General features: G+C 51.5%; 1 protein-coding gene across 2 annotated transcripts in view; it reads right to left on the bottom strand.

The window, feature by feature from the left end:
• The window catches only part of FGD1 (FYVE, RhoGEF and PH domain containing 1), a 38642-nt gene extending 23070 nt beyond the window's left edge, over nucleotides 1-15572 (bottom strand). Inside the window, exon 1 of one of the 2 annotated variants that reach the window (XM_014831034.3) lies at nucleotides 14977-15572. In XM_014831034.3, coding sequence (XP_014686520.1) covers nucleotides 14977-15283 — 307 coding nt within the window. In that variant the 5' untranslated portion in view covers nucleotides 15284-15572. The remainder of the gene's footprint in view (nucleotides 1-14976) is intronic. The other variant, XM_044763492.2, reaches the window with a different exon arrangement.
• Between the last annotated feature and the right edge of the window lie 3918 nt (nucleotides 15573-19490).

The following is a 19490-nucleotide window of genomic DNA, read 5'->3' on the forward strand; positions in this document are numbered from 1 at the left end:
AACAATCACCCAACCACATACTTACATTACATTCCTCAAATAGGGTTCCACTGAGTCACAAAGATATACAGTTTCATTTATACTGTGTCTCACAATCGCAGGGCCACAAAGTGTCATATACACCATAATATAGTATTGCAAGTTCACATGCCTGCAAATGGTTCACACAGTCATAAAGACTATAGCCACACAGGGTCATTATACCATGTCAGACACAACCTCCCACAATGGCAAAACAGCACAAGTCACACACCACCATGTACTCAGAAACACAGACACACAATCACAGACATATGGCATAATTTTCTACATCATATTCTGAAACAAACATATCCATGCTATCCCTGGGTCCTAGGGGCTCAGACATACAAACACACGTGACACTTGCCTCCTGGTCTAAATGGTTATGGTCTCACATATGGCCTCTGCTGCAAAAACACATAACTACAACATGCACAGAGACACCCTATAAGGTCACATAGGCAAAAAAAGTCACAGGGACTTTTAGGTCTCCCAGTCCTGAAAGGAAGGAGTAGTCCAACCCACAGGGTTCCAGCAGCTTCCCTGTGTTCCTGACCCCACCCTGGCCACAGTTCAGCTAGGTAGGCCCCAGGAAACTCAGGCCATGGTCCCCTCCCAGCCTGAGGAAACATGGTGCCCCAGGCCCCAGGCTGAGCCCCACCCTGCGCCCACCTAGTACCTTGCTTTGGGTGCAGATTACCCGCTTCCTTTCCCACCTGAGCAGGCAGGGCCCTGGCCAAGAGGGAGGAGGTACTCCTCTCAGCTCAGCTGGGCTGCTTACCCTGCCCTGCTCAGCACATCCTGGCCTGGTCCTGCCCTGCCCTCCCCCTGGGCGTGGGGTTGAGGAGGATGAATCACCTGGAGGGCGGCACATGTGGACATATACTTTGAGAGACACATGGCAAGAGAAAGGAGGAGACACAGAGAGTAGCTGACAGGGCCAGAAATCCAGCAAGCAAAGCCAGGCACTCCACCATGCAGAGACCCCTCTCAGAGATACACACATAGGTGCCAGGGTCCCAGGTGCCCCTTGTCTGCCCCCTTGGGCCTAGAGGAGCCCACCTGGCTCTGTCTCCACACCTCAAAGCAGGTGGGCCTCCCTGGGCAAGCCCTCCCCACCCAGTCTGTACAAGGCAGTGGGGCCCCTGGCTGGGCCTTCTCTCCCTCTGCTCCACTGCCTGTCCTGAGGATAGGGTGATCATACCACCCTCTGCGGCCCTACTCTGGCCCACCCTCTGCTCCCTCCTTACCCACCTCACCTGGGAGCCCATAGATGGGCCTGATTCTCCTATCTCTCTGCCTCCTTGCAGGCAGCCCTGCAGAATGGGAGACTGAATGAAATTTAAATATTCTGGGACACCATGGATTCCTAAGTGAGAGGGGCAGAGGCTGTCAGCCCAGTTTCTAATGAAGAGAGAAAGGCAGAGAGAGGGGCAGTGACTTGCCCAAGGTCACACAGCAAGTCAGTGGCAGATTTTCAGCAGACCAGTCCTGGACTGGATGTCTTTCTTAACCCTGTTCTCCAAGGGAAAGCTGGAAAAGACAGGAACCAGGAGGGGCAGGGGTATACTCGAGTGCTTCAGAAAGTCATGAGCTGTAGTATGGCTAGTGAAAGCAACACCCCCAAGCCTGCCCACAGGAAGATGACGACAGGGTCCTAGTTCAGGAGTCTAGGCCTGGCCAAGAACCAGGCAAGGCTCCACTGAGGGAATAAGGTTCAAGATCCCTCCCTCTCCTATTTCAGTGTTCCCCCTCCCTGTCCTTCTGTCTACATTTCCCTGTCTCCTCCTGTGTTTTCCCTCAGCAGCCCCCTTGGCCCCAGGTCTTCCTCCCTCCAGGTGGCTGGATGGACCTCGAGCTCAGGTCATGCCACTTACCTGCACAAGAACCTTCTGTGACTCCCCCATTGCCCATGGGGAAAATAAGAACTTCTCAGCTAGGCCTCTGTGGCCCCTCACAACCCCACTGAATTCTCTGGCTTCCCTCGGCTTAGTTTACTCCCCCAAATATTTCTGAGCCCTGCTCTGAGCTCGGTAGACTCTGTGCTTGGGGATGTGAAAATCCCATGTCTGCCCTAGGGGAGCTCCCGTGGGAGGCCCTCCCCCTCCCTAGATACCACAGCCCTTCTGCTACCTCATCCCTTTCCCACCCAGCTAAGTCCTGCATTCATTTTCTCCAGCCCATTTTTTATGGTTGATAATCTACAACACTCTCTCTCACACACGTATTCACACCCACATCTACATACCTGACAAGGTCCTCTACCAGCACTGTCCCCTCCACCACTGGGTTTACCAGAGTCCCCAGTGCCCATTAGAGCACAGGCCACAAAGGGCCCCACCCCACACACAGAAAATCACACCACCAAACCTCATAACAGTTTGTGAAAACGTACCCAGCCACACACCCACTGTGCACAGCCCTCAAAGACCTAGTGAGAACCACAGAGCTGTTCACGTGTCCATGTGCAACATGCTTGGCACAATGTGCACACACACAACCACCACTGCCACTCGGGTGTCTCTCATCACTGATGGGAAGCATACCCTGTGCACTCCTTGGAGTGCCTGGGTGCTGTCCCAGCTCTGCTGTGGGAGTTGGGGTGTGCACCACGATAAGCCCTCAGCAGGCTGAAGGGAAATCTTGATCCTGACCTTCAGGGAGCTCCCAATCTCAAAGACAAGAGACTCTCATTCAGGAAAAGCTAAGTGTGGCTCAGGAAGTGCAAAGGGGTCAGCGTGTCAGGACTGGGGAAGCTCAGGGGAGGGAGAGGCCGGGGACAGGATGGCCAGATAAAATACAGGATGCCCAGTTAAATTTGAATTTCAGATAAACAATGAATAACTTCATAGTATAAGCATGTCTCATGCATACTTATACTAAAAAATCATTATGCTACACTAAAAAATTATTTGTTATATATCTGAAATTCAAATCTAACTGTATTTTTTTGGGGTGAATTTCAGTAACCTAGTCAAGGAGAACTTTGAGTGAATAAGGCAGAGCCAGGCCTCCAAGGCAGCACCTGGCAGCCAGGGCCTCCTAGACTCTTGTCCATTTAAGCCTCAGGCAAGCTGTGGCTCTACCCAATTTCCCTGCAACGGGCACCTGAATACTCATGACAATGACATTATTTCAGGAATAACCTTGAATCTGGTCTTATTTATTAAAAAGTAAAGTCAATAATTTTTTTCTTTTGAGGAAGATTAGCCCTGAGCTAACATCTGCTGCCAATCCTCCTCTATTTTGCTGAGGAAGACTGGCCCTGAGCTAACATCCATGCCCATCTTCCTCCACTTTATATGTGGGACGCCTACCACAGCATGGCTTACCAAGCAGATCCGAACCGGTGAACCCCGGGCCGCCGAAGCGGAACGTGCGCACTTAACTGCCGCACCACCTGGCCGGCCCCTAAGGTCAATAATTTAAAACCTGTAGTACTCGACTATTCCAAGGAAGGGTGGCGTGATTACACTCGCTGATTGGACCGCATGGGTTCAGGTGTTGAGGATAATCTCAGCTCCCTGATTTTGGGAAGTCCAGGAGACAAAGGAGGGAAAAAACATAGTGCCCCCCACCCACAGAACCATGTGGGTTAAATTTGAAAGCCAACAGAAGCGCATATCTATGAAGACACAAAACTACTCACACAGACACATATAAACCCACAGGCCGCAGGCTGCAACCCACTATAAAGCTATCGACACAGTGAGAAGCACAAGCAAACCCAGCGAGAGACGGACACAGAATCCAGCCCCACTCCCCATGACAGCTCCTCAGAGACAGCTTCTCAGATCGGGGCAGGATCCCTACTAGAGGCAGCATGGCAGTGAAAAGACAATGGTTGCCACCCCCCCATTCAAATTCAATTGGTGATATAAACCATACAAAATTGTAAAATAAGCGTCAAGAAGTATAACAGAGTTTTGAATTTCTCCATGACAACTTAATGTTATTGAAATAGGAAAATCATTCCAAAAATTGTTTCTGGTTGCTGCTCGTGCCTGCTTGGCAGGTGCCCTGAGCACATGCTTCTGGGCTTACTGGCAGAGCAGGTCTACCCTCTAGCTAAGTTTGAGGACAAGGACTCCTCCGTTTGCCCTTTCCCACTGGACTAGACTGTGCTTCTCCTTTCTCTTTCTGGCAATTTCAGCTCACAACTTTCCCCCTCCCTGGCCAGCAGCACCCCTCTCCCTTCTCCCAGCTTTAGCCTTGGCTTAATCTCAAGACAGCTAATAGGCTCCCAGACTAGACCTTGGCCATCAACTTGCTGGTGACCTGGGCAGTCACTTCACAGCTCTGGACTCCAATTTTCCCATCTGCAAAATGGGGAGAATATGTGTGTGCTCCTCATTGTGAGGAATTGGTGAGATGCTAGAGTGGGCAGAAGCTGGCCCCAGCACTCAGGCCTCCTGACCCCTAATGCATGCTCTTCCCTGCAGCCCCCAGATCTCTGCCTCTCCAAGCTGAGAGGTAGGCCCCAGGGACAGCTGGAATTCCTGGGGGTGGGGTGGGATGGGGAAAGGGAACAGAGGGAGTGGAGAAGAAAGAACAACAGCAAATAAGAAAGTGCCTTTTGGAGAGCCAGCTCCATGGGGGGAAGGGAAGTCCCTCAGCTTGGGAAAAAGCAGGGAAAAAGCATAGCTGCCCTACCTCTTCCCACCTGCCCCTTGAACTTGAGGTCCAGCCCAGCTGCCCCACTCCACCTTTCTGGCCAGACTGCACCCAGGCCTTGGTAGGCCTAGCAGATGTTCTCTCTGAAAGTTCAAACTCAAAGTTCTGTCAAGTGTGAGAAGTGCAGGGGGAGCTGTCTACAGGAACCCTGTAGCGAGCCTGAAGCTTCCTTCCCTGAAGTGGACTGGTCTCTTGAACATAAGGACTCTGCAGAAAAACAGGCACCTTCTGCAGAGTGAAGGCACTTTTGGAAAGTGGGAGTCATTCTGACAAGTAAGGAGCTTCCGAGAATGTTCCCTCCTGCAAAATGGAGAAGCTTTCTATAAATGGAGGTCTCTTTGATAAAAAGAAGCCCTCTTCAGTAAAGGGAAGAAGTTTCTACAAAATGGAGGAGCCTTCTGCAAAGTGGAGGGATATTCCTAAAGTGAGGAATAGTTCTGTAAATTAAAGAGTCTTGTAAAATGGATGACCTGTCTGTAAATGAAGGACACTTTGACAAAATAGAAGACTCTTCTGTAAAATGGAGGAACTCTTTTTTGTAAAGTAAGGCCCCTTCTGTAAAGTGAAGGATGTTTCTGTAAAGTGTGGACCCTTGTGTAAAGTGAGGACCTTTCTGTAAAATGGGACAGTATAAGGCAAAAGGGATTGGTGACGACCGGGGTAACCTGGAGAGTACCTGCTTCACCTAAAGTAGGGACAGCAGCTCCTCCCCTCCATCTAATTGTCACATGCAGTAATGGGGCCCTGTATTTTCAGATCTTCCAATATTTTGAGAGAATCAGAAATCTAGACTTTTACTGTGAAATCTCCTAATTTTAAAAACAGTGAGTAGGCCAAATGAAACTTGTGAGTCAAATTCAACTTGTGGGCCACCACTTTGCAACATGAGTTAGATGGTCCCTTCCACCTCTACCATTTACCTCCTGCCCTATCTGACATGCTCTGGCCCTTGAGAGGTAGCCTTGGAGGTCATCTCTTTTTACCTTCTGGAAGGGCCCAGTCTCCTCTGGGCCTAAGCAGGCTCAGGGAGCTGGTTCATGCAATATTTGTCAGCAGTTCCCTGGACTGGAATCTGCCTTTTGTTCTGTCTGGTCCAGTTCATGTTCTGCCCTGTGTAGGATGCCTAGAGAAGAGAGCAGGGGATTCTAAGAACTTTGAGAGCTCTCTGGAACTCAAGGTGTTCACTTTTTTGTGGAGGATATAAGGTATGGGGATTCAACTGTTTGTTGAGCACCTACTCTGGGCCAGGCATTGTGTTCATGCTTTCCTGTATGACATTCTCCTAACAACCCTGTGTGCTATTAGCTCGATTTTACAGATGAGGAAACTGAGGCACAGAGAAGCAAAATAGGTTGCCTGAGGACACAAGGCTAGAAGTGGTTGAGCTAGGACTGGATCCCAAGTGTGTCTGTGTCCAGAGTCACAGAGCACATCCTCAGTCAATGTTTACTGAGTTGGGAAAGAAATCACATTTGTGGGGAGAGGACTTTCTAAAGGAGGTGGTTTTTGAGTTCAGCTGTCCAGGATGGGGTGTGTTTTTTCACGTATGGATGGACAGTCCTGCAGGCAAGGGAAGAAGAGTGAGAAAAGGTGTGGATGGGGTGGGGAGGTGAAGAGTGTGTTTGAAGGCACAGTGAACAGAGTCCTGCGTTTGCATGAAGGTTCCAGAGCAGGAGGAAGGGGCAAAAAAGGCCAAAAGACAGGCAGGCAGATCCCCCTCCCACACCAACCACCACCACGACCAAGATACAGACCCATAGGGGGCATACAGACAGTGGCACAGAAACAGACACACACACACACACACATACACACACACGACCTACAAAGACCCACACAAAGAAACATCTAGAAACCACTAGGGGCTTAGATATAGCCAAGGTGACACACAACCAGGCATACAGGCACATACAACAATGTATACAGCTCTAAAGACATACATAGACACACACGGATATATACAGACACAGTCAAACATAAACACAGACATACAGAAACAAGAACATGAAGATATACACAAACAGACCTATGGGGACAAAGACAGCCAGGCAGCCAGGCACATGCGCATGCATGCGTGCACTCACACACACACACACACACACACACACAACCACACAGCCACATGGGAGCACAGGCAGCCCATCCCTCTTCCAGTTGCTTGATTGCTGTGAGGGCCTGGCCACCTCCTCCCTGTGTCTCTGGACCTGAGGCCAGAGAAGGATGGGGGTGGTGGCTCCACCCCTGGGAGGGGCTGGGGACTTCAGAGGACAGGAAGGGAAGGGAGTGGAGCTGCAGCTGGGAGCACTGGGAGCAGTAATTACCCGGTGCTGGGGCTGCCACGCTGGCTGGGATTTCCCTCCCCATGAGGACAAAGCCACTAGGGGATGGCCCTTCTGACCCCTGCTGTGTATGACCCCAGGGACCCCAAGAGCCACTCATCTCCCCTCCCCCCGCACCAGAGGCCTGGTCAAAATTGAGAGTTGGCGACACACAGAGATTATGAGGGAAAAAGACAGAGGGGACAAAGACAAGGAGAAAGATGACAAGAAAACCACAAAGACCCAGAGAACCAGAGAGCTAGAGAGGGAGACAGAAAAAAGGGGAAGGCAAGTCAGAAGGAAGATAGAGCCAGTGAGGGATGCAGGCCCAGAGAGGTAAAGGGGCAGGGACAAAAAGGGCAGGCTAGAGCCATTTGTTGAACAATGTGCCATGCACAGTGCTGTGGGCTTTACCTGTGACATTTAACCCTTACAACAACCCTAGGAGGTGGGATGATAGCCCCATTTTATAGATGAGAAAACCAAGGCTCAGAGAAATGAGGTGACTTGTCCAAGGTCACATGAAGCTAGAAAATGGCAAAGCTGGGTCTGGGGGGCTCTCACCACTGTCTGACCCTGCTAGAGACATGGGGCCCAAACAGAGATCCCTGAAGGAATTCTCTGGAGACAGAAGCAGTCAGGGAGACCTGGAGTCCGGGCCCCTAAGAGAAGAACAGTGAAAGCATCTCACACCTTCCCTGCTCCCTCCCTGCTGCCCCGGGGTGGGGGAGGGGACCGTTTCTACACCTGGAATGCATTAGGCAGGGAGGCCTGGCCTAGGGGAGCCAGGAAGAAGCTGGAGGGGGAAAGGTGAAGGTGAAAGCGAAGGCGGTGGTATGGGCGGATGGCTGCGGTGCGGGCCTAGCAGGCCCTGACGGAAAGGGCTTCTATGCCAGCTGCTGCTCCTTGGGGCCGGCCCTGCCAGTCCCGCCTTTCTCACTTTCTACAGGCGCCTTCCCTCCGTGACTTAACCCTTTCCCTGCAAGGGCCATGGGGAAGCACCACGGAGGGCTAAAAGCTGCCAGAAAGAGCCTTCCGTTGTTCCCTCTCTGGGCCTCAGCTACACACCTGTGCCCCTCACCCACCTGCTCTAAAGACATACATAGACACTCTGGGGCCCAGCTGGGCACAGCTGATGCCTACTGGGTGCTGCCACCTAGATGCCCCATCTTCAGGCTCCTCAGACTCAGTGCATCCTAAACCACACCCCTACCCTAGCCCCTAGTGGCTCCTCTTCCTGCCTTCCCCAGCCCAGGAATGGCACCTCTATCCACCCAGTTCCACAAGCCAGAGGCTGGGCTTCCTCCATGACTTCTCCCTCAACTCAAAACATCCAGCCAGATCCCAAGTCCTATAGATTTGACTTCTTAGTAGCTCTAGAATCCATATACTTTTTTTTTCCACTTCAGCCTCCTAACTGGTTTCCTTCTCATCCTCAGGGCTCTCTACAAAGCATTCTCCACGCCACAACCAGCTTGTGAAGACACAGTCCCCTTCAATTCCTGCAGCCCTGTGAAGGGCTCCCCTTGCCTCCAGCATGAACACCAAACTCCTGAGCACAGGGACAAGTAAGGCCCAGCTCATGAACACTTCCCTGCCCCCACACTCCAGCCACAATGGCCTCTTGTCTGTTCCTCGAAAGTGCTCTCTTCCGCCTGGGGCTTTGGCACAAGTCGTTCCTGTGGCCTGAACGGCTTTTCGGCTTATCCTTTCCTCTGGACTCCTATTTATCCTTCAGGTCTCAACTCAAGTGTCCTCTTTTCCCTGTCTGCCTCCTCCTCATATGTTTTTGCAGCATCTACGCTTGGAATTACTTGTCATGTATGTCTTCCCTGCTAGAAAGGAGCTCCATAAGAACAGGGATTGTGCCTGCCTTGTTGCCCACCAAGCACCTTGCACTGGGCCAAGCACACAGTAGGTACTCAATAAACATTTGTTAAATAAACAAATGCCCTCCTTCCTCCCCTCTTCCTTATCTTATTGCCAAGTATTTATTGATGCCCTAGTATATGCCAGACAAATGTGATGACCAGGTTCACAAATGGGGAAACGAAGGCCCTGAGAGGGGAAGGGAAGTCTAGGGGCACAGTGAACCAATGGCAGAGCCAGGAGTGCTGAGGCTTCTTTGGTTACTGCCCTGCATCCTTGTTGCCAGCCCTGTGTGTGTTTTGAGGCACCTTTTGGAGATGTGATGCCTTCCAGGTCCAAGGAACTGGGTATTGGAGCCTTGAGAGGCTGGATTCACTTCTCCAAGGATGTCTGCTCTCTCCAGATGAGGGAATTTAACTCTGTGGGGCTGGCCAATAGCAGACGGTGCTTCCTGCCCTCATTCCAGACAGGTCCTAGCCCCACCCAGCCAGCGTCTGGCCAGCTCCACATCTGCCTAAGGCATTTAGGTGACTGGCCCCCAGAAAGCCATGGCTGGCATCTGTCTGGGGCACTGTTAGCTGCCACTCACCCTTGAGGGAGCAGGTAGCACCATCCGGGGCCCTCCCTCAGGGACAGAGGCACCTGAAAGAGATGAGGAATGGGAATGCCAATCTGCAACTTGGAAATATCAATTCTTTTTTCTTTTTTAAAGATTGGCACGTGAGCTAACAACTGTTGCCAATTTTTTTTTCTCCTCAAATCCCCCCAGTACATATTTGTATATTGTAGTTGTGGGTCCTTCTAGTTGTCGCTTGTGGGATGCCACCTCAGCATGGCCTGACAAGTGGTGCCATGTCCGCGCCCAGGGTCTGAACTAGCAAAACCCTGGGCCACCGAAGCAGAGCATGCAAACTTAACCACTCGGCCACGGGGCCGGCCCCAAGGAAACTTCAACTCTTTTAGTCTTGTCAGGGGAATCCTTTTCCCAGATACCCAGAGTCATTATATTTTGTTGTGTTTGCTTGGAAGGCCCCAGCTGACTAGGAACCAAATCTGGGTCTTTTCCCAGACACTCTCCTGGAATCTCAAACTGCTACTCTCCAAAATTCCCCACAAGAGCCCACTACCCCTCCTGTCATAAGCCCCCTCTTCTCCTTTATATGAGCAAACCGTCCTACGGCCTCTTAGGGTGCCTTCAACAGGGAGAACATTGAGGGAGCCACAGGAATTTACTTTACCGGTGTTTGCTTTGCTTTTCAGGAGTACTCCCTCAATTCTTTGCAAAAGCCACTACCCTGGGTATATGTGAAATGGGTCTCAGCTTTATGTAAATATGCTTTAAAAACTTCTCCCCCGCCAACCAAAGGCATTTCTAAGGCAAAGTTTGAGCAGGTATTGAATAATCCAACTGAGCATGACTCTGCTGACCTCACTATCTATGTCTTCAAGGATGGGACTGGCCCCCAGAACCATGCACACTCTCCCCATGAGCCACTGTATGATCCAAGGCATGTGTTTGGTGGTGAGAACTCCCAAACATCTCCAGCCCAGACCTCTCTTCTGAGCTTTCCAACCCTACATCCAAATGCCTTCTGGCCACCTCCACCTGGATGTCTCCCTGGCCTCTCAAACTCAACACATCTCAAAAACAACTCAGTATTTTCCCCCAAACCTGCTCCTTCTCTTGCATGTAGATGGCTCCACCACCATCCACCATGTCACTGTAGTTGGTTTCAGAAAACAACCTAGGCTCATCCTGGACTTTTCCCTCTTCCACAGCCTCTACATCCAAGCCACTACCAAGGCCTATTGGTGTCAGCACCTAAATTTCTCTCAGATCTTACCTTCTTCATCTGCCACCACTCTAACTCAAGCTACAATCACCTCTCGCTGGGATGACTGCAATCCCCACCTGCCTGTCTCCCTGCTCCCACTTTTGTGCCCCTACCACCCACTCTCCACATGTTGCTACAGGGATCTCTCAAACACCCACATCTAAGCACATCATTCTCCTGCTTAATAAACCCTTCAATGGTTCCCCTTTGCCCTCGGGATAAAGTCCTTCTGCCAGCCTTATCTCTCCACTCCTCCCAGTATCAGCCCCAGGCCCCAGGATGCCCCATGTATCAGTGCCTTTGCTCCCACTGAACTTCCTACCTGAACTGCCCTCCATGTTTGTCCTAGCTTTACAAACCTTGCTGACACCCCTCTAGAGTCCTTCCTTTGGGCCATGCCCTGTGCTGGGCACTGCTGATGCCAGAGTTTCCTCTGCTTAGTGTCCCAGAACTACAACTGCCTTCCAGTTTGAGCTGCCAAATGGCAGTCATTCACAAGAGCTGGGCATAGAGGGTAAACTGAGGCAGCTAGTGTTTATGTGTATGTGGGTGAAGGGTTGACTCATTCCCTTTAGCTTAGATCCCATGCCTCCCTTCCAGGTTGGGAGTGAGGGAGGGAGGCCCACATAAGGCCCTGAGGAGAGGACCTCAGAGGGAAGGAAGGTTGATACATTCTCTTGGCCCTAGTGATGATGAGACTTACTGAAGGACCATAGCTAAACTGCCTCTCTGAGCCTCTACTACCCCAATTAAAAAATGGCTCCCACTCTAGGCTGTGCATCAGAATGACCTGGGGAGCTTTGAAAATAGATTTCTGGGTTGCAACCCCAAGATTCTGGAGTGCTGAGGTAGAGTCTAGGAATCACATTTATTTTTCAAAGTCAAGGGATTCTGATGTTCACCCAGTTTGGGAAACCCAGAACCATACGGTGTCTAGGGGCCTTTCCAGCTCCAATTCTAACTCTTGGAGTCTCTGATGATGCCCCAGGATCCAAATCAGAAGGAACAAGTCCCTCTTGGTGCCCCCCTCGATTGGCTCAGTCTTCCACTACCCATGAAAAGGCTCTAACATCAGGTACAACTCTTTTGACTGAGCTAGAGTCAGTCCCCAAGTTACCCCCCACCTAGCATTTGGAAGGATATCAACCCTGAGGAATAAGGTAGGGTTCCTCTCAAATGTCTATGAGCAAACCTACACCTGGGAACTCCTTTCTGACTCTCAAAGCCCTCTCTGGCATTTCACTGGGTTATCTCAGTAACCCAATGAGGCCTTAGGTTTTACAAAGCTGGCAAATGGGCATAAAAACAGTCGCCCTTCCCCTCACCAAGAATCAGGGTAACCAAAAGAGAAAGCACTTTGAAGTAATATAGGGCTTTCACATGGATAAGATATAACTATTATTTTAAAAAGCACCCCCCCACTCCCAGGATGGGCCACTGGCCCCTAAGGATGGTGATTCAATAACGGCCTCAGCAGTCTGAGGGAGGAAGTAGGCAGGCACACAGAAATCTTAACATGTGGACTAAAATGTTTCAACCCTTTAATTGAAGCTCAGGACTCTCTCTCTCTCCCTCTCTTTCTCTCTCTCTCTCTCACACACACATACACACACACCCTACAACCACCAACTCTGCCTTCTTTGGGCCAATTATAGGCAAGTCCTGTAGAGAGAGAAGCAAGTCACTTGTGCCTATCCCTGGGCTGGCTGGGCAGTGGGGGAGGCGGGCCTCTAACACTCCATGCTGCTGTGAATCACATGGCCCAGCGCCCGCCTTGCCAGGGCCTGAGTAATTCCTCCGCCTCCTCTTCAGAAGGTTTTCCTCTTATTTTTTTAGAAAATTTATTTCATTCTGCAGGCTTTGCAACCAGTACCTCATAGATTCCTCATGGCTTTCTCTAGATGAGGAAAGTGAGGCTCAGAGAAGGGAAGTCACTCACCCAGGGTCACACAGTAAGTCAGTTAGGAATGGTTGGATGGAAGGCCAGGTCCTTCCCTGACACACTTCTTATTCCCAATCCTCATTTTGGGGTAAAAAAAAAAAAAAAAGATACCCACCAGTTACAGAGGCAGAGACTTCATTGGGAAAAAGGATCCTGGGAACTTTGTGTTGCTTTTTGGGAGAGGAGGGGAGTGGTTTAGGATGGGTATTGTGATTGGTAATTTGGACAGATTGGTGGAGTGGGAAGACAACTCAAAATCACCACCGTGTATTGATCAGAGGCCAGAGACCAGTGGTCTAGACACCACCCAGCTACTGACTCCAAGAATAAGAGTATCTGGAGGGCAGGAATTCAGTTGTCCTTCTCTTAGACAATAACTACTGAGGGTCTACTATGTACTTCCTTAGTATCTGTTCAGGCATTTGTTCAACAAGGGTCTTTTGAGCACCCACTTTGTGCCAGGCACTGCGCTAGCCACTGGGGATACAACAGTGAACAAAACAGAACAATCCCCTTGCCCTCACTGAGCTCACATTCTAGTGGAGGAAGACAAGCAATAAAGGAGTAGATACATACAATATAATTTCAGACTGTACTAAGTGCAAGGATGGAAGCACACTGGCAACTGCAAAGGAGGCTTACAAGTGGCCCTACCTAAAGTGCTCAGGAAGGTCTTTCGGAGGAGGTGACATCTGAGCTGAGACTTGAAAGATGAGGAACAAGCCAGGTGGAGAGCAGGGGGAAGAGCTGCCAGGAAGAGGGAAAGCAGATGCAAAGGCCCTGAGGTGGGAGTGCTTGTGGCATGTTTTGGGATCTGAAAGAAGGCACTGCAGTGAAGTGGGTGAGTAGCCTGCTCCACACAGTGTCTGTCAAGGGGAGTTTGGAAAGCCAGCTGGAGCAACATGCAGGGCAGGGCATCAAAGGCCTGTTGTCAGCTGGATATCTCCAGCCCACACCAAGGGAGCCCCTGAAAACTCCTGGAGTTTCCATGACTAGCCCAAGGTCACAACAGCAGCAAGGGGCACATCTTGTCTGCACTTTATGCTTCACTACTGATACCTGGTGCTGCACCACAGTCCCGAAGATCTGTGAAGCCTGGGATGTGAGCCCTGGGGGCCCCAGAGTCTCAACAGCTCCTCAGTGTTTCCCAGGGGAAGGCAGAGCAGACATGCACCGCTCTTCCTCTGTGGCTCCTGGGCTCAAGTCCCCATGAGGATGTCCCAAGATGGAGCAGGCCCTGCGAGACTCCTCAGACACTTAGGTCTGTGCAGTGCAAAGGCCTCTCCAGGCAGTGGTCTGTAGCCCCAGCCTAACCTAGAGCTGCTCCACCTCTGCAAATCCAAGTTTAAGTATCCTGATTTCGCCTCACAAGCAACCTTGTAGTCCTCCAGCTCTCCAGCTCTGCTACAACTGACTCCTGCCGCCCCTGACCTTTCTGCTGCCTCCCTACCTCCAGCTCGCCCCTACAGCTTGACCCTCAAGGCTAGAGGGGAGCCTCCAGCCCCAAGGTCTACCTCTTCCACCTTTCTCTCTCATCAGCACCTTCTACTCCCTCCTTCCCTTGTCCTCCTGCCACACACACCTGGCAAAACCCCAACCTTGGATCAATTCACCATTCCTTTTTTTTTTTTTCCACTCATACTCCAGAGCTACTGAACTGTACAGGAGAAAATCACATACGCAGAAGGCTTGGCATTACTTTCATGGTCTCCAACCTCAGTGTGGGGAAGCAGAGAGACCACAGACTTCGGACTCAAATAGATCTCGTTTTGAATCCTGGCTCCATACTAGATGTGTGATCTTGGGCAAGTTACTTAACTTCTCTGAGCCTCAGTTTCCTCCCCTACAAAATGGGGCTAATGATACCTACTTCACAGGAGACTGCTGAAGATGAAATGAGAACTCATGTAAAGCACCCAGCCCATTGCCTGGCACAGTGTAGGGGCTTGGCAAATGGGAGACTCCTTTTCTCCTATTCCCCCAAACAAACCCGGGTTCCCCCAACCAAATATCCCTACTGCCTTGCAATCCTGCCCCTTTTTATTGGAGTGCTCCCTCTCCCATTAGCCTCAGCAGATAGAAGAGAAGGGGGTCGGAGGTGTTGAGGGGGCACAGGGGACAGAGAAGAGACGGAGGACAGAGGTTGAAAGGACTGGACGAAGGACGAGAAGCAAGGGAAGGGGTTGGGGTTTGAGAAGACTCGAAGGGCCCGGGGTGAGCGGGCCGGCCCCGAGGTGGAGCTTAGAGCCCGAGAACAAGAACCCGCTCCCAGTACCAGGCCCGTGGCCCAGGCTCCCATGCTCTCTCGATCACTCACCAGGCCGGGGCTGCGAGCCCTCCAGGTGGTAGGAGAAGCGCAGGGCCCGGTGGTGCTGTGGACTGGGGCCGCAGGGCAAGACCCGGGGGCCTGGAGCAGCGCCCAGGCTGGCGTCCGAGGGTCCAGCAAACTGGGGATCCAGGGGGCCGCCGAAAGCCGAACCTGAGCCCCTGGGCACCGGTAGTCCGGGCTCCGAAGCTCCGGGGTCCGAGTTGGCACAGGCCGGTGGAGTGGCGCCTGGGGGGTTCGTGGTCGGGTGTTCGGACTCCGAAGGCCCGGCGCCCCCCGGGGCTCGGTGGCCATGCATGGTCCGGGCCTGGGCGCGGGGCCCGGGCTCCCCGCTTGGCTCCAGCTCTTGGGGCGGAGGCGCGGGCGGAGGAGGCCCGGCGCCCGGCGGAGCAGCGGCCTCAGGCTCGGGGGGCGGGGCTGCGGGCTCAGCCCCACTGCAGAGACTCGAGACCCCGGCCCGGGCCCAGGCCAGCAGCCGTGGCAGCGGCGGCAGTACCAGCAGCAGCCGCGGCCACCGCCGCTGCCGTGCCAGGCATCGCCGGCCCGGGCCCCGCGCGGGGAGTGGGCTCGGCGGGGCCGGGGGCCCGCTGGGGAGCGCTGTCTATGCGGCAGCGGCTGGGTGAGGGTCGGGGGGCTGCTCTCGGCGCGGGCTCTCTGGTAAGCAGCGAACCACTTCCGTGGCCCGGAGCGAGCGGTCGGTCTGTTCGGAGTGCGGGGTCTCTTCTTTCTCCCCGAATGGGAATCGATTTGGGCTCTCTTGGCTGGTCGGAAAGGGTTCTTCCTCCCGCCGCAGCGGAGGCTGGGGGGCGGAGGGGAAGGGCGGGGAAGAGAAGGGAGGGAAAGGAGGGAGGAGAGGACGACGGTGGCGGGGGGCGCGCGCGTGTGCCGCGCGCTTGGGCTGCGGGGCTCGCCCTCAGCCAATCCCTCCGGACGATGCTCCGGCCGCGCGTGCAGAGGAATATCCTGGGCCCGGCTCCACCGTCCTCCTCAGCCTCGGCCTGGGTCTCCGCGGCAGCGGGCGGGAAGGATCCCAGGGAAGGGGGATGGGGAGGCGGGAGCTGTCGCTGAGGCAGCCGCAGCCACAGCGGCGCTGGGACCCAGTTACCCGGGCCCCGCTCCCTAGCCCGGGATTTGCGCTTGGCCACGCCCCCTCACTCGGGCCCGCCTCACTTCCCGCTGCGACCGCCCTCAAGGCCCTCCTCCTCCCCGGTAAAAATTCTCTTTGCCTGCCTTCCCCATCCTTCCCAGGTCCTACATAGGCAAGTTTCTGGGCTGAACCCCTCGAATCTGCCATTCTGTCCCATCTCAGGTCTTCCTCTCTCCTCCTGTCCTTCAATTTCTTTTCCAGAAGCCTTTCCACATGTTCCAGAGTTTCCCTACAACTTGGCTCACAGAGGACTTGTCTTTGATACTCTTCACTCTGCTCAGACCAGACTTCATGGTCCTTTTCTTCCCCACTCTCTTGCCAATAACCCAGTTCCCAGGATTGTCGCATCGGCCTGGCAACATCAAAACCTTGGATCAGTCCAACTGTCCGCCTTTTCCATACCTGTGCCCAGGCAGCTAAACACTGCTGGAGAAAACTATTCAACCTCACAGATTTGTGCCACTATAAACTCACAGTCTCTAGCTTGTACCAGGCCCTCAGTTCTGACACAGAACTCTGCTATGTGTCCCTAGGCAGCTCTCTCTCCCATACTCCACAACAGCCATTTCAAACCTCCCTTCTCCTCACACCCCCAACTTCTCCATCTGCCCCCTAACCCTCAGCAGATGACCTCACCTCCTACTTCAGAGAGTAAACATAAGTCATGGAAAAGGAAGTTCTTGACTTCTTGCCACCAAACCTAGAGTCCCTCCCTTGCTCCTTCCCATCAGCATCTAAACACACTCAGTTCTCTTCCATCTAAAAACAAATTACCAGGGGCCGGCTCCGTGGCCGAGTGGTTAAGTTCTCGCGCTCCGCTGCCGTTGCCCAGATTTCGGATCCTGGGCGCGGACATGGCATCGCTCGTGAGGCCACGTTGAGGGGGCGTCCCACATCCCACAACTAGAAGGACCTGCAACTAAGATATACAACTATGTACCGGGGGGTTTGGGAAATAAAGCAGGGGGAAAAAAAAAGATTGGCAACAGTTGTTAGCCCAGGTGCTAATCTTTATAAAACAAACAAACAAACAAACAAAAAACGCTGGGGCTGGCCCCGTGGCCCAGTAGTTAAGTTCGCGGGCTCCGCTGCAGGCGGCCCAGGGTTTCGTTGGTTCGAATCCTGGGTGCGGACATGGCACTGCTCATCAAACCACGCTGAGGCAGCGTCCCACATGCCACAACGAGAAGGACCCACAACGAAGAATACACAACTATGTACCAGGGGGCTTTGGGGAGAAAAAGGAAAAAAATAAAATCTTTGGGAAAAAAATAAAAACAAATTACCAGAAAGTCCCAGAAAGTCTCCCTCTTCAACCACCTCCCCTATCTTCTCTCTAGAAACTTCTCAAAAGTCATCTATACTTAACTGTCTTAATTTTCCCACTTACCACATATCTTTCAACCCACTCCAATCTGCCTCCACTACTTGCCTGATACTGCTCTCTCATCAAGGTCCCCCATGGCCTGTGCCATTAAATCCAATAGACTCTTTTCAGAGGTTATCCTGCTCAACTTCTTGGTAGCATTTGGCACTGGTGACCACTCCCTCCTCCTTAAATCACTTCCATTAATCCATGCTCTCACTTTCCTCCTATTTCCTTAGTAATTCCTTTTTAATTTCCAGGCCCCTCTTGTCCAACCGTTAAAGCTTGGTGCTCTTTGGGGCTTTGGCCTGAGCTCTGTTGTCTCCTCTATATTCTTTCCTTCAGTTATCACATTCACCTCCATGGCTTCAATTATTATCCCTTTGCTGACGACTCCCAAATCGATACCTTAAGTCCAGATATTTCTCCTGACCCATGCATTCAATTAGTTAGTAGACAGCTCTGAGTACCCCAGAAACACCTAAAACCTCAGCTTCTCCCCAACTCAAGCCATCCTCCTCCAAACCTCTTTGTCCCTCTTTGTACATTAGCGAATGACCCCAGAAACCTGAGCAACAACCCTGACTCTTCCCTCTCCTCTACCCCCATGCAATCACCAAGTCTTGTCATTTTTACCTCCTGAATACCTCTCAAATTTATTTACACAGTCTCTTCATTTCTGCTGCCATTATCCTAGTCAAGGCCAGCATCATTTCTAACCTGTGATACTGTCACAGCCTCCCTGTTTCAGTCTTGTTCCCTGGAATCTATTCTCTGCACTGTAGGCAGTGTGATCTTTTGAAAAGGTAAATCAAATTATATCACTCTCATGTTTAGAACCCCTCAAGGAATCCTCATTGGCTCAAAAGGAAACCTGCCTTCCTCAACAGGGAGGGTTAAGCTTGGCCCTTCATGATCTGGCCCCTGCCAGCCTGTCCAGACTCCATGTGAGTCAAAGCTGACATTTTTAGACTGTTCCTTAGTCTCTCTAGCCTCTGAGTCTTTGCATATGCTCTTGCCTCTGTGTGAAACTCTCTCCACATCTCCCCAGTTTCACTTCATTTGTTCTTCAGATCTCCACTCATTTGATGAATGTCTTTTGAGCACACACTATGAGCCAGGCACCATGTGAGATACTAGTTATGCAGTAGTGAATAAGACACACACAAACAAGATGGCAGTGAGCAAACTCAGCCCTCAGAATTTACAGTTTGGTGCTGGGGAGGACGTGAAGTAAACACACACAAAATTACAACACATAAACACACATAATTACAAATTGTGATAATACTATAAAGGGACAGAACAGGGTGATAGGAAAGAGCATAACGGGTGGGAGCAATTTAGCCTGAAGGGTTAGGCAAGGCCTGATATTTAAGCTGAGGCATGAAGGAGTGGGAGTTAGCAGATGATGAGTGCAGGCAAAAGTATTCCAGGCAGGGGATACAGCAAGTGGGGAGGCCCTGGGGAGAAAGGGAAAGGGTATACTGCAAGAACTGCAGGAAAGTAAATGTGGCTGGAGCATACTTAGCTGAGGACAAGAGGGCTGGGATATGAGGTCGAAGAGGTAGGCATGAGCCAGATTATGCAGGACTTTATAGGCCATGATAAGGAGAATGGATTTTATTCTACAAGCAATGGAAAGGTATTGAAGCAGTACTTTTAAATGTGGGTCAAACTGCAGAAGGTACTGAAATTAATTTGAGAAAAGAACAGAAAATATCAGAATGTATCATGAGATCATGTAGGAAGAAGGGTAAATATGTTTCATGAAACTTTTGTTTCAGTTTGTATTATATGAACTGGATCATGATGAAGTAGTAGCTCTTTTGTAGATCCTTCATGTCCCCTAAATGCTGAAATACACTACATTGAAAGGTTTTAAGTTTGGGATTGACATGGTATAGTTAATGTTTTAAAAAGATTACTTTGGCTGCTGTGGATTGAATTACAGGTGGACAAGATTAGGAGCCTACTACAATCAGAGATGAT

This window comes from Equus asinus, chromosome X (assembly GCF_041296235.1).
Source record: "Equus asinus isolate D_3611 breed Donkey chromosome X, EquAss-T2T_v2, whole genome shotgun sequence".
In the NCBI taxonomy this organism is placed as follows: Eukaryota; Metazoa; Chordata; class Mammalia; order Perissodactyla; family Equidae; genus Equus; species Equus asinus.